Genomic DNA, 12,754 nt, shown 5'->3' with positions numbered 1-12,754 from the left:
GCTTTGGAGACGGTGCAGAGGAGGTTCACCAGGTTGATTGCGGAGATGAGGGGGTTAGCCTATAAGGAAAGATTGAGTCGCCTGGGACTATACTCGCTGGAATTCAGAAGAATGAGAGGGGATCTTGTAGAAACATATAAAATTATGAAAGGGAAAGATAGAGGCAGGAAAGCTGTTTCCACTGGTAGATGAGACTAGAACTAGGGGACATAGCCTCAAGATTCGGGGAATAGATTTAGGATGGAGATGAGGAGAAATTGCTTTTCCCAGAGAGTAGTGAATCTGTGGAATTCTCTGCCCAGGGAAGCAGTAGAGGCTAACTCATTAAATGTATTGAGTTAGGTGGATTTTTGCACAGTAGGGGAATTAAGGGTTGTGGGGAAAAGGCAGGGAGGTGGATCTGAGTCCACGGCCAGATCAGCCATGATCTTATTGAATGGCGGAGCAGGCTCGACGGGCCGGATGGCCTCCTCCTGCTCCTATTTCTTATCTTATTATTAGAAAATGCAATCTCCACACGGACAACTCCTGGGGCAGTGATGAAAGGCAACAACTGCTGCATCACTATGTGGGAGAAACCCTTGCAATGCCCAGTGTGTGAACAGACCGTTCTTTGCCCTGGTGATACATAACTAATAATAATCTGTGATGAAATATCTGGGGTGCAATATAATTTTATTTACATTCCAGTTTATCTTTTATCATTGGGCTATAAAGGAAATGTGATCACGCGGCAAAAAAATAAACACTGTCCAGATCACAAAGAGCCTCTTGAAGGTGCCGAAGTGAAGGATGATTCAGAACAGCTCCAGCCGCTGCTCTGGCCAGAAGCAGATGACAGTCATCACTCCAACGGACAACAGACACACAGATAAAAATCAAAAGAACTGCAAATACTGCAAATCGAGAATAGAAACAGAAAACGCCAGAGATCCTCTGCTGGTGAAACCGACCTATGGGATGAGAAATGCTTGGTGTTTCAGGCTGAAGACCCTTTGTCAGAACTGGGAAGGAGAGAAGCTTGCTAGACCATGGGGAAGGGGGGGTGGACAGACACGTATTTTGTCTAGTGGTATGTGGAATGTACCTTCACTATTCATTGTGGGCGATAGCAGGTGGCTCCGAGTCTTGCTCAAATCAATACAATTCTCAGCAAACAGATGGGGAGGATTGGTATGCACAATGGAATTACATTATCACAGGACAAGCAGGAAATGTAAACATCAGTTAGCTGACTGAGGTGATACAGTACACAGACAAGTCAAAAGGACACTGATGTCACTGTCTCTGGGTGAAATTCCTTCCTTCCAGGTGCATTGTTCTAGCCTCCCGTCTTCTTCCGCACTGTCTTCAGCCTCTTGGGTTTCAGAATGGTGTAGTTTGAGTACGTTGTGTGCTGTTCGGATAGGAAGGGAATGTAGAAAGCACGGAACAGCCTGGATGATCTGAAACAAAGAAGTGGAATCAGTGGAACGTCTGCTGCTGTTAATGGCAGAACTAAAGCTACCTGCAATGACGCCAGTGACTGGTTACCATAGAAGGATTCACTACTCAGGACTTGGGGCATCCTCAGCACTGTGCGGCCAATAAAGTGCAGAGAAAAGTGCCAGACAATTCCACACCAACATTCCATAACACAACACTGCTGAACACAGGCAGTACCTGTGGAATAAGAAACAATTAATATCCCATCACCGGAGCAGGGCTAGGCTTCCTCCACATCTTTGGCACAGGCAGGTTTTCAAAACCCTGCACTGAAGCATGGGCCAATTTAGCAGTGAATAACAGAGTAATTTTGGGCCCAAATGTCTCAGTGGCTCATGTTAAGTAGCATTCTTTGCAATCCAGACACTCCTGTTGCTACTTTGGTTGGTTGGTGTTAATTTCCTGGTGGTATGGCTTATACAGTGCATGGTAGTCTTGTATTCTAGCTCCAATTTAGTACACATTGTGGAGCTAACCAAAGACACTGGTGCACATGCCACCTGGTGTTGGAATTTCAGCTTCCATTCTTTGTTAACTACTGATGTCTGAGAAACACGCCCATATGGACACTGGTTGTTTACGTCTTTTACAATTCTTGAATAGTTAACCACCTTGACTTTAGAAATGCACTCCATTAACACCATCAGGGAGAGGAAGGAAGTGGTAAGTAAACTGGACCCGGTGATATCGAGCTGCCCTCTCTGTTCTGTGGGGAGATATAATCACCATTCTCCACAAACTTCCATGAACTCATGACTCAGAGTTGTGTATCCTGTTGCACATTAATATACTTTGCAAACTAAAGTGGTATTTTGAGATGTTGAACCTGTAGTTTAAAAATGCTGGAATGGTTTCAATTCTCTTTCCTCATTAGAGTTTTTAAAGAATGAAGCTTGCTAAGGCCCAGGGTGTAATGCAGTTCCAACACAAAGGGCCTGGCTCACAAATGTGGAAGTCCTGAACTTTCTGGAATGTTCCTGGCTCTGTCCCCCCCCCCCCCACCCCCCCCATCTGCCAGAGGTGGAGATCCCATGTGGTCCTCAGCTTCAACTCCACTTGTGTCAGCCTGAGAGGAAGAACTTTGAAATTATGGATGACTTGCATTTTTTGATTTAAATGTACTTAATTGCTATTGTTTTGGTGTTGTTCGATAACTTCTTAAATAATTTGTAATTGTTAAGTTTTAAAAGTTAATGTCAAAAACATTAACAGTCAAGCTGTTTGATGACTGCCAGCTAGTTCAAGAAACTCCGGCCAATTAATTCAATTGCTTCATGGCTCTTTCCCATCAAAATAATGTTTGGACATCCATGGTGGTCGTTAATCTGTTTGGTGATTATGGGTTAGGGGGCCACTCTCTGCACCTGGGTGGCTATGCAACTTGATTAGTGGCACAATAAGGGTCAAGGGCCAATTGGGTCATCGGCTGACAACAATAAGCACCATAGAACAGGCAGACAATGTGATTTCCTGTGCTCCTTTCTCTCTCCTTCTGGTCCCATCTGCCTCTCACCTACACCTTGTGGTTCTCCTCTCCCCTCCCCCTCTGGTTCCACATCACCTTCCTTACTTATCACCTTCCAGCATCTGCAGTCTTTTATTTCTCCAATTATCATCATCGCTGGCCTCTGTCGATACCTCCACCCTCCCCTCCCCTCCCGGCTCCATCTGCCCATCATCTCCCTCCCTGGCCCTGCACGGGAGGCGTGTGTCGGACTGGTGTCCCCCTGCACGGGAGGCATGTGTCGGACTGGCCTCCGTGCCCATCCCCGGAGATTGGCTCCAGCTGAATCCATCGACTGAGCCAGGCTGACGTTTACCTTGAAGGTAACATGTCACAGTTGAAAAGCTGAATTAATTCAACTGTAATAAGCTTGATGACTATCGGGGGGAAAGTAATTTGTGCATGAAAGGATTCTTCTGATATTGTTTGAAAATAAACATCTTTGATTCATTATTTTGTGGATGATTCCAAAAGAGAGTTACTCCCTAATGCAGCCAAATTGCAGAGACTGCAGCAACAGCTCTGCATGAAAATGATAAGGTGAAAGATTTCTTATTTCAGCTAGGAAGGGAAATAATGTTATACATTTAGACAAAGCCCTATAGCCTTGAGTTTTTTGTTTCTTGCAGTAAGGAGAGCAAAACCACGGGAGAATTTCTATTCTCCCCCTCCATCCTTCACAACCCAAGTTTGGTAATCCATAAATAATTTCCTTAATTTATCCACTTTTCCTTTCTGACCCAGAGATGAGATATTAACCTCTGTTGGAAATATGGTAGATGTCCTGGGGCAGCTCATTGGTACTGTTCCTCGGCGTGAATGGTGGGAAGGAATGAAATGGTTTAGGGGTTGGAAGTGAGAGGGACACCTGTCCACTGCTCAGAGGTGAACTCCTTCACTGGACTCTGGTTACCTTTTGATGTGTCTTCTCAAGTCTTGCTCCTGAATGTGGCAGGTTTTGGATAACACTTAGCATCAAATGGGAAACTGTAGAAAGGTCACTAAACCTGTGTTTGGATTAGTCTCTGTCTGAGATTAAATCCTGTCCTCTTGTCTTTTTAACATCTGGATGTCAAATTACAGCTGTACAAGACATTGATAAGACCACATGGAGTATTTGGTGAAGTTCTGGTTGCCCAGCTATGGGAAGGATACCATTAAACTGGAAAGGATGCAGAAAAGATTCACAAGGATGCTACCAGGACTGGAGGGCTTGAGTTATAAGGATGGGTGGGCTGAACTGTTTTCCTTGGAGCACTGGAGGCTGAAGGGTGACCATATAAAGGTTTATAAAATCATGAGGGACGTAGATAATGTGAACGGTCACAGCCACTTTCCCAGGGTAGGGGAGTCTAAAACTAGAGGGCACAGGTTTAAGGTGAGAGGGATAAGATTTAAAGGAGACCTGTGGGGCAACTTTTTCCACACAGAGGGTGGTGGGTATATGGAATGAGCTGCCAGAGGAAGTGGTAGAGGCAGGGACAATTACAATGTTTAAAAGACATTTGGACAGGTACATGGACAGGAAAGGTTTAGAAGGATATGGGCCAAACACAGGCAAATGGAACTAGCTCACATGGCGTCTTGGTCAGCATGGACACTTTGGTCTGAAGACCCCATTTCTGTGCTGTATCACTGTATAACATGCTTTGGGTCTTGACTTTTTGCTTGAAGTTTTGAATTTTCCAACTCGCAGTCTGAGGTAATGAAAAATGAAAGTTACAGAACTCCTGAAAGGGAGTTTGTCAATCCAGAGTCAAGAGAAATTTATAATCCTAGAGTCATGCAGCCCCAGAAACAGGCCCTGCAGCCCACTATGTCCATACGAGCCGTCAAATACCCATCAACACAAGTCTCATTTACCAGCTCTTGATCTGCAGTCTTGTTTACACTTGAGTTAACAATGCCGTTGTCATCGAAGATGACAGATAGCATCTTTCAACATTCCAAAATATTCCAGGGTAGAAGGACTGTGTTCAAACAAAAATCAGCACCAAGCCACACAAGTAGCTTTAGAACAGATGACCAAAGGTGACACGGTGGACAGCACTTTGACCCCAGGACCCTCTGGTCTCCACTGGTGCTCCAGTTTCCTCCCACATCCCAAATGTGTGTGGCTATGTTAACTGGCTGCTGTAAACTAGCTACACCATTAGCTATCCTCCAGTCTTCTGGTACTGCATCCAAAGCTCCCTGAAAGTAGCCACATGGGTAGATGGAGGGGTGAAGAAGGTGTATGGCATACTTGCCTTCATTCGTTGGGGCACTGAGTATAAAAGTTGGTGTAATGTTGCAGCTGTATAAAACTTTGGTTAGGCCACATTTGGAGTACTGTGTGCAGTTTTGGTCACTGCGTTACAGGAAGGATGTGGAGACTTTGGCGAGGGTGCAGAAGAGGTTCACCAGGATGTTGCCCCGATTAGAGAGTGTTAGCAATAAAGAGAGGTTAGACAAACTTGGGATGTTTTCTCTGGAGCGGTGGAAGTTGAGGGGGTATCTGATGGAGGTTTATAAAATTATGAGAGGCACAGATAGGGTAGGTAGTTGGGATCTTTCTCCGCGGGTGGAAACATCAAATACTGGGCATTGCTTTAAGGTGAGAAGGGGGAAGTTTAAAGTAGAGGTGCAAGGCAAGTTGTTTTTTTATATATACAGAGAGTGGTGGGTGCCTGGAACGCTCTGCCAGGGGTGGTGGTGGAAACAGATATGATAGCAGTACTTGAGAGACATTCAGGCAGACATGAAGAGGGCAGGGAATTGTAGAGAGAGACCATGTGCAGTCATGGGATTAGTTTAATTTGGCATCATGGTCAGAGCAGACATTGTGGGCCAAAGCGTCTGTGCTGTACTGTTCTATGTTCACCTCTGGCTAATGAGGAATCTCCATTAAAGCCCCAGCAATCTCCCTCCTTGGATAGATCCCGTCAGGCCCTGGGGATTTACACACCTGAATGTGTGCCAGTATTCCTAACACTTCCATACACTGACATGTTCCAGAACACCCGTGTACCCCTCCCCTAACTCTCCATCCTCCCTGGTGAACACCAATGAGAAGTATTCATTTAGGACCCTTCTCCGTCCCCTGTCTCCACACCTAGATTTCCCTGAGGGGACCTACTCTTTTCCCAGCTACCCTCTTGCTTCTAATATAAAAGGTTTTGGGATTCTCCCAAAATCCTGCTTGCCAAGGTCATTTCATGTCCTCCTTCCCCCACACCCCACCTCCCCCTGCCAATTTCTTTTTGGAGCATTTTACAGCACATTCTGAATCAGAGTTGGTCACTGTCTTCAATGCCATAAAGTTTGGATGGTAGAACTGAGAACTGACTTTTCTCATTTTCCACCTTAGCTCAGGCTTTGCTGCTTCTATCTTCCATTTCACTGTCAATGAAGGAACGAACGGTTGTTTCACTTGTGCTGTCAATAGCCTTTTATGTAATAGAGTTTGCAAAATGGATCTTGTAAAATAAGTTATTTAATTAATGTGGTATGGATCTGGCCACCAATACATGTAAAGGAAATGTTCGTTGATGCTGAAATTTCACAGTTATTAATTGTTTGAAGTTGAAACCACAGAAGATTCATTAAACTTTTCAAGATAAATTGTGTTTGAGGTTTTGAATTGATAATACAATGGACAGAATGTCTACAGTTCAACCCTACATTTCTCCATGGTTAAAGTAAAAAGCAAGTTAGTGGCTGATCATTAAACCTCTGATTTTAAATGCTAAATGAATGAGTTATGGTTCTTGATGAGCTGAAGATTGCTCCAGGCAGAGCACTGAGGTCAACTTCTACTCTCAACTTTCACTTTCAAAGCAAGATATAAACCTCTTCAATATAAAAGCACAGCCTAATCTTATTCATGTCAAAAATCAACATTTACCCATGTATTGTTATACCACAGATACTAATTCGTTCTGATCCCCTCTAGGGGCAAATTAGGAGTGTGAAACATCAACCTTATTATCATTTGAAACAGTTTGATTTCAATGGGAAGAAACATCCTGTTATACCCTTGTTGGGATTAAGTGTTTTGGCACCTTGTTGCAAAGAGGCATGCCAAGGCTGGCAGGGGCAGGAGTCCAATTTAGCACATATAGCACAGCACAGGACAGGCTCTTCGGCCCACAATACCTGGGCTGGGCATGATGCCAAATTAAACTAATTCCTTCTGCCTGCACATGACCCATATCCCTGCATTCCCTGTAAATTTATTTGCCTATCTAAAAGCCTCTTGAACACCATGGTCATATCTGCTTCCACCACTACCCCCGACAGTGCATTCTAGGCACCCACTACTTTCTGTATGTACTTTTAAAAAACAAAAAATTGCCCTGCACATCCCCTTTAAACTTTCCCCCCCTCACCTTAAAGCTATGCCCTCTAGTATTTGACATTTTGACCCTGGGAGAAAGATTCTGACTGTCTACTCTATCTATGCCTCTCATAATTTTAGATACTTCTATCAGGTCTCCCCTCAGCCTCTGACACTCCAGAGAAAAAAACCCAAGCTTGTCCAACCTCTCCCTATAGCTCATACCCTCAAATCCAGGCAGCATCCTGGTAAACCTCTTCTATAACCTTTCCAAACCTCCACATCCTTCCTGTAATGGGGCAACCAGAATTGCACACAATACTCCAAGTGCAACCTAACCAGAGATTTAGACAGCTGCAACATTACTTCCTGACTCTTGTACTCTATGCCCCCAGCATGCCATACACCTTCTTTACCACCCTATCTACTTGAGTTGCCACTTCAGGGAGCTATGGACTTGCACCCCAAGATCCCTCTGCACATCAATGCTCCTCAGCGACCTGCCATTTACTGTCCACTTTCCCCTTACATTTGACCTCCCAAAGTGCAACATTTCACACTTGCCCGGATTAAACTCCATCTGCCATTTCTCCACCCAGACTGTAACTGATCTATATCTTGCTGTATCCTTTGACAACCTTCTCTGTCCATAACTTCACCAAATTTTGTGTCATCTGCAAACTTGCCAATCAACACATCTACATTTTCATCCAGGTCATTTATAGATATCACAAACAACAGAGGTCCCAGCACTGATCCCCGCAGAACACCACTGGTCACAGACCTCCAGCCAGAATAACACCCCTCCACCACTACCATTGTCTTCTATGGGCATGTCAGATTTATGATCACTCTGGCTAAAAACAGAGCGATTCCACTTTTATAGTTATTGCAGAATGTTGCCTTTGCAGGCCTGATGGGCTTTGTTTCTCTTCATTAACTGCCCTTGAATCAAGTGGTTTATTGAGCACCAGTTGGACCAATCACATGGCTGTGGTCTGGAGTCACATACGGGCCATTTAGGGCAAGGACAGCACAGCTACTTCCGTAAAAGACACTAGTGGTGGAGATTTACCGACTTGTAGCTTAGTATTCTAGAATTCCTGGGCTACCATGGTGGGATGTGAACTTGTCTTCAGATCCCTAGTCTGGTAAAGTAACCACTATGCTGCTCAAGCCAGCAAATGGACTTTCATAAGTGAGATTCTTCCAAATGAGCAATGGTCCTGCAGTAAAATCAGTGGGATAGAAGTTAGTTTCAGTGGTGAACCTGACCGTTACTGTGCAATTTGCTAGGTCACCGAGTTGCATCTTCATCCTTCAGGAGGTGCTGTGTTTATGGAGGTAGCTAACAGACTTAACACTCACAAAATCCAATTTTACCTGTGGCCCTCAGTCCATGTGTAACACAGGGGAGGGCTAATTCTGTACAACCAGAGGGTCCAGCTCAAGGCCCTACAACTACGTCCCCTTTCAGTTCTTTAGTTACCCCTTTCAGCAGGTCTCCTTTGGCACCAGACTCCAATCATTGAACCAGACCCATTCCTTGAAGTTCCAATTTTCCCCGACATGGCCTCCATTCAGCCTAGATCCTTGCACCTGGTATCCGTGACCACCATACCCATAGAATATGTGGAACGGTCTTTGTTGTGGGATGGGCAGGACTGGCAGCTCAATGTTCAGGGTACAGTGCTACAGGCATGATATAGGTGGAGGTAAGAGAGGGAGGGGGAGTTGCATTTTTGATTAGGGAGAATATCACAGCTGTACAGAGAGGCTGCATGGGTGGAACTCAGAAATATGAAGAAGGTGATCATTTTGATGGGATTATACTAAAGACTCCCCAGTAGTCAGCAGGAATTAGAAGAACAAATAAGTAGGGAGATCGCAGATAGCTGTAAGAATAATAGGGTTGTAATAGTATGTGAGCTTTAACTTCCTTAATATTAACTGGAACTGCCACAGTACTAAGGGCATGGATGGGGTGGAATTTGTTAAGTGTGTCCAGGAAGATTTTCGCTAACAACATGTCGATGGCCCTACCAGAGAGGGGGCAACAATGGACCTCCTGTTAGGAAATGGGGCAGAGCAAGTGACTGGTGTCAGTGGGGGAGCACTTTGAGACCATAGAACACTACAGCACAGAAAGCAGGCCATTCGGCCCTTCTAGTCTGTGCTGAAACTTCATTCCGCTAGTGCCATTAACCTGCATCCAGTCCACAACGCTCCAGACCTCTCCCATCCATGTATCTATTCAATTTATTCTTAAAACTTAAGAGTGAGCCCGCAGTTACCACGTCAGATGTCAGCCCGTTCCACACTCCCACCACTCTCTGAGTGAAGAAGTTTCCCCTAATGTTCCCCCCAAACCTTTCCCCTTTCACCCTAAAGCCATGTCCTCTCGTACTTATCTCTCCTAATCTAGGTGGAAAGAGCCTACTTGCATTTACTCTGTCTATACCTCTCATAATTTTGTAAACCTCTATCAAATCTCCCCTCATTCTTCTGCGCTCCAAGGAATAAAGTCCTAACCTGTTCAATCTTTCCCTGTAACTCAACTCCTGACGACCTGGCAACATTCTAGTAAATCTTCTCTGCACTCTTTCAATCTTACTGATATCCTTCCTATAGTTAGGTGACCAGAACTACACACAATACTCCAAATTTGGCCTCACCAATGTCTTATACAACCTCACCAAAACATCCCAACTCTATACTCAATACTTTGATTTATGAATGCCAGGATGCCAAAAGCCTTCTTTACAACCCTGTCTACCTGTGACGCCAATTTCAGGGAATTACGTATCTGAACTCCCAGATCCCCTTGTTCCTCTGCACTCCTCAGTGTCCTACCATTTACTGTGTACGTCCTACCTTGATTTGTCCTTCCAAAATGCAACACCTCACACTTGTCTGCATTAAATTCCATCTGCCATTTTCTGGCCCATTTTTCCATTCATCAACAAACTTGCTGATCAAATTTACCACATTATCATCTAGATCATTGATATAGACAACAAACAACAATGGTCCCAGCACAGATCCCTGAGGCACACCACGAGTCACAGGCCTCCAGTCTGAGAAACAATCATCCACTACCACTCTCTGTCTTCTCCCACACAGCCAATTTCGAATCCAGTTTACAACATTTCCATGGATACCTAGTGTCTGAACCTTCTGAACTGGACCTTGTCAAAGGCCTTACTAAAGTCCACGTAGACAACATCCACAGCCTTTCCTTCATCTGCTTTCTTGGTAACCTCCTTGAAAAACTCTACAAGATTCGTTAAACACGATCTACCACACACAAAACCATGTGGACCATCCTTAAGTAGCCCTTGGCTGTCCAAATATTTGTATATCCAATCTCTCAGAACACCTTCCAATAATTTACCTACTACTGATGTCAGGCTCACCGGCCTGTAATTACCTGGTTTACTTTTAGAGCCTTTCTTAAACAACGGAACAACATGAGCTACCCTCCAGTCCTCCAGCACCGCACCTGTGGCTAAGGACATTTTAAATATATCTGCCAGGGCCCCTGCAATTTCTACACTAGTGTCTCTCAAGGTCCGAGGAAATATCATGTCAGGCCTGGGGGATTTATCTACCTTTATCCGCTGTAAGGCAGCAAGCACCTCCTCCTCTTTAATCTCTATATGTTCCATGACACTATTGCTTGTTTCCCTTCCTTCCATATCCACGATGCCAGTTTCCTGAGTAAATACTGATGCAAAAAAACTGTTTAAGATCTCCCCCATCTCCTGAGGCTCCACACATAGACGACCACTCTGATCTTCTAGGGGACCAATTTTGTCCCTTACTATCCTTTTACTCTTAATATACTTGTAGAAACCCTTCAGGTTTACCTTCACATAATCTGCCAAAGCAACCTCATAACTTCTTTTTGCCTTCCTGATTTCCTTCTTTGGTATTTTCTTACTTTTTCTATACTCTTCAAGTACCTCATTTGTTCCTAGTTGCCTCTTCCTGCTATACACCTCTCTTTTTCTTAACCAGATTGCCAATATCCCTTGAAAACCAAGGTTCCCTATGCTTGTTAACTTTGCCTTTAATCCTGACAGGAACATGCAAACTCTGCACTCTCAAAATTTCGCCTTTGAAGGCCTTCCACTTACTGAACACATCCTTGCCGGAAAACAACTTATCCCAATCCACTCTTCCTACATCCTTTCTCATTTCCACAAAATTGGCCTTTCTCCGGTTTAGAACCTCAACTCGAGGACCAGACCTATCCTTATCCATAATTAACTTGAAACTAATGACATTATGGTCACTGGACCCAAAATGTTCACCTACACATACTTCTGTCACCTGACCTGTCTGGTTCCCTAATAGGAGATCAAGTACTGCATTCTCTCTCATTGGTACCTCTATATATTGATTTAGAAAACTTTCCTGAACACATTTGACAAACTCCAAGCCATCCAGCCCTTTCACAGTGCGGGAGTCCCAGTCAATATGTGGAAAGTTAAAATCCCCTACTATTACAACTTTCTGTTTCTTACATCGGTCTGCTATCTCTCTACAGATTTACTCCTCCAATTCTCTCTGACTATTGGGCGGTCTATAATACAACCCTATTAGTGTGGCCACACCTTTCCTTTTCCTCAGCTCCACCCATATGGCCTCTGTAGGTGAGGCCTGCGGGCTGTCCTGTCTATGTACGGCTGTGATATTTTCCCTGACTAGTAATGCCACTCCTCCCCCTTTCATCCCCCCCCACCCCCCTCATCACATCTGAAGCAATGGAACCCCGGAACATTAAGCTGCCAGTCCTGCCCCTCCTCCAACCAAGTCTCACTAATAGCAATAATGTCGTAATCCCACGTGCCAATCCACGCCCTAAGCTCATCTGCCTTACCCACAATACTCCTTGCATTGAAATAGATGCACCTGAGAGCATTTCTATCATGTACAAACCTTTGATTTCTGTCTATACCTGCAGTCCTCGCATGACTTTTGTCCTCCTCCACCTCACTATCTGCTCTAACACTCTGGTTCCCCTCCCCCTGCAAATCTAGTTTAATCCACCCCGGAGCAGCACTAGCAAACTTACCCGCAAATATGTTAGTCTCCCTCCAGTTCTGTGCAAACTGTCCCCTACGAACAGGTCCCACCTTCCCTGGAACAAAGCCCAGTTGTCCAGAAACATGAAGCCCTCCCTCCTGCACCATCTCCTTACCACATATTTAGCTGCATTATCTTTCTATTTCTCGCCTCGCTAGCACGTGGCACGGGTAGCAATCCTGAGACTGCAACCCTGGAGGTCCTGTCCTTCAACTTTGCACCTAACTAACTAACTAGCGGCACGGTAGTGTAGACGTTAGCGTGATGCTATTACAGTGCCAGCGATAGGGGTTTGATTCCCGTCGCTGTCTGTAAAGAGTTTGTACATTCTCCTGTGTCTGCGTGGGTTTCCGCCG

The 12,754-nt window shown here is 44.8% G+C and overlaps 1 protein-coding gene across 4 annotated transcripts in view; it reads right to left on the bottom strand.

Annotated features, from left to right (window-relative positions):
* Positions 1 to 658: 658 nt before the first annotated feature.
* alg9 (ALG9 alpha-1,2-mannosyltransferase) overlaps positions 659 to 12,754 on the bottom strand; it is a 215,026-nt gene continuing 202,930 nt past the window's right edge. For all 4 annotated transcript variants that reach the window (XM_052040052.1, XM_052040048.1, XM_052040049.1 and 1 more), the window contains one exon: positions 659 to 1,445. In XM_052040052.1, the coding sequence (XP_051896012.1) occupies positions 1,322 to 1,445 (124 nt within the window). In that variant the 3' untranslated portion in view covers positions 659 to 1,321. The remainder of the gene's footprint in view (positions 1,446 to 12,754) is intronic.

The sequence above is a fragment of the Pristis pectinata genome, chromosome 27, assembly GCF_009764475.1.
Source record: "Pristis pectinata isolate sPriPec2 chromosome 27, sPriPec2.1.pri, whole genome shotgun sequence".
Lineage (NCBI taxonomy): Eukaryota > Metazoa > Chordata > Chondrichthyes > Rhinopristiformes > Pristidae > Pristis > Pristis pectinata.
The sequence above is the reverse complement of the archived record's forward strand: the minus strand, read 5'-3'. Positions and strand labels throughout refer to the sequence as shown.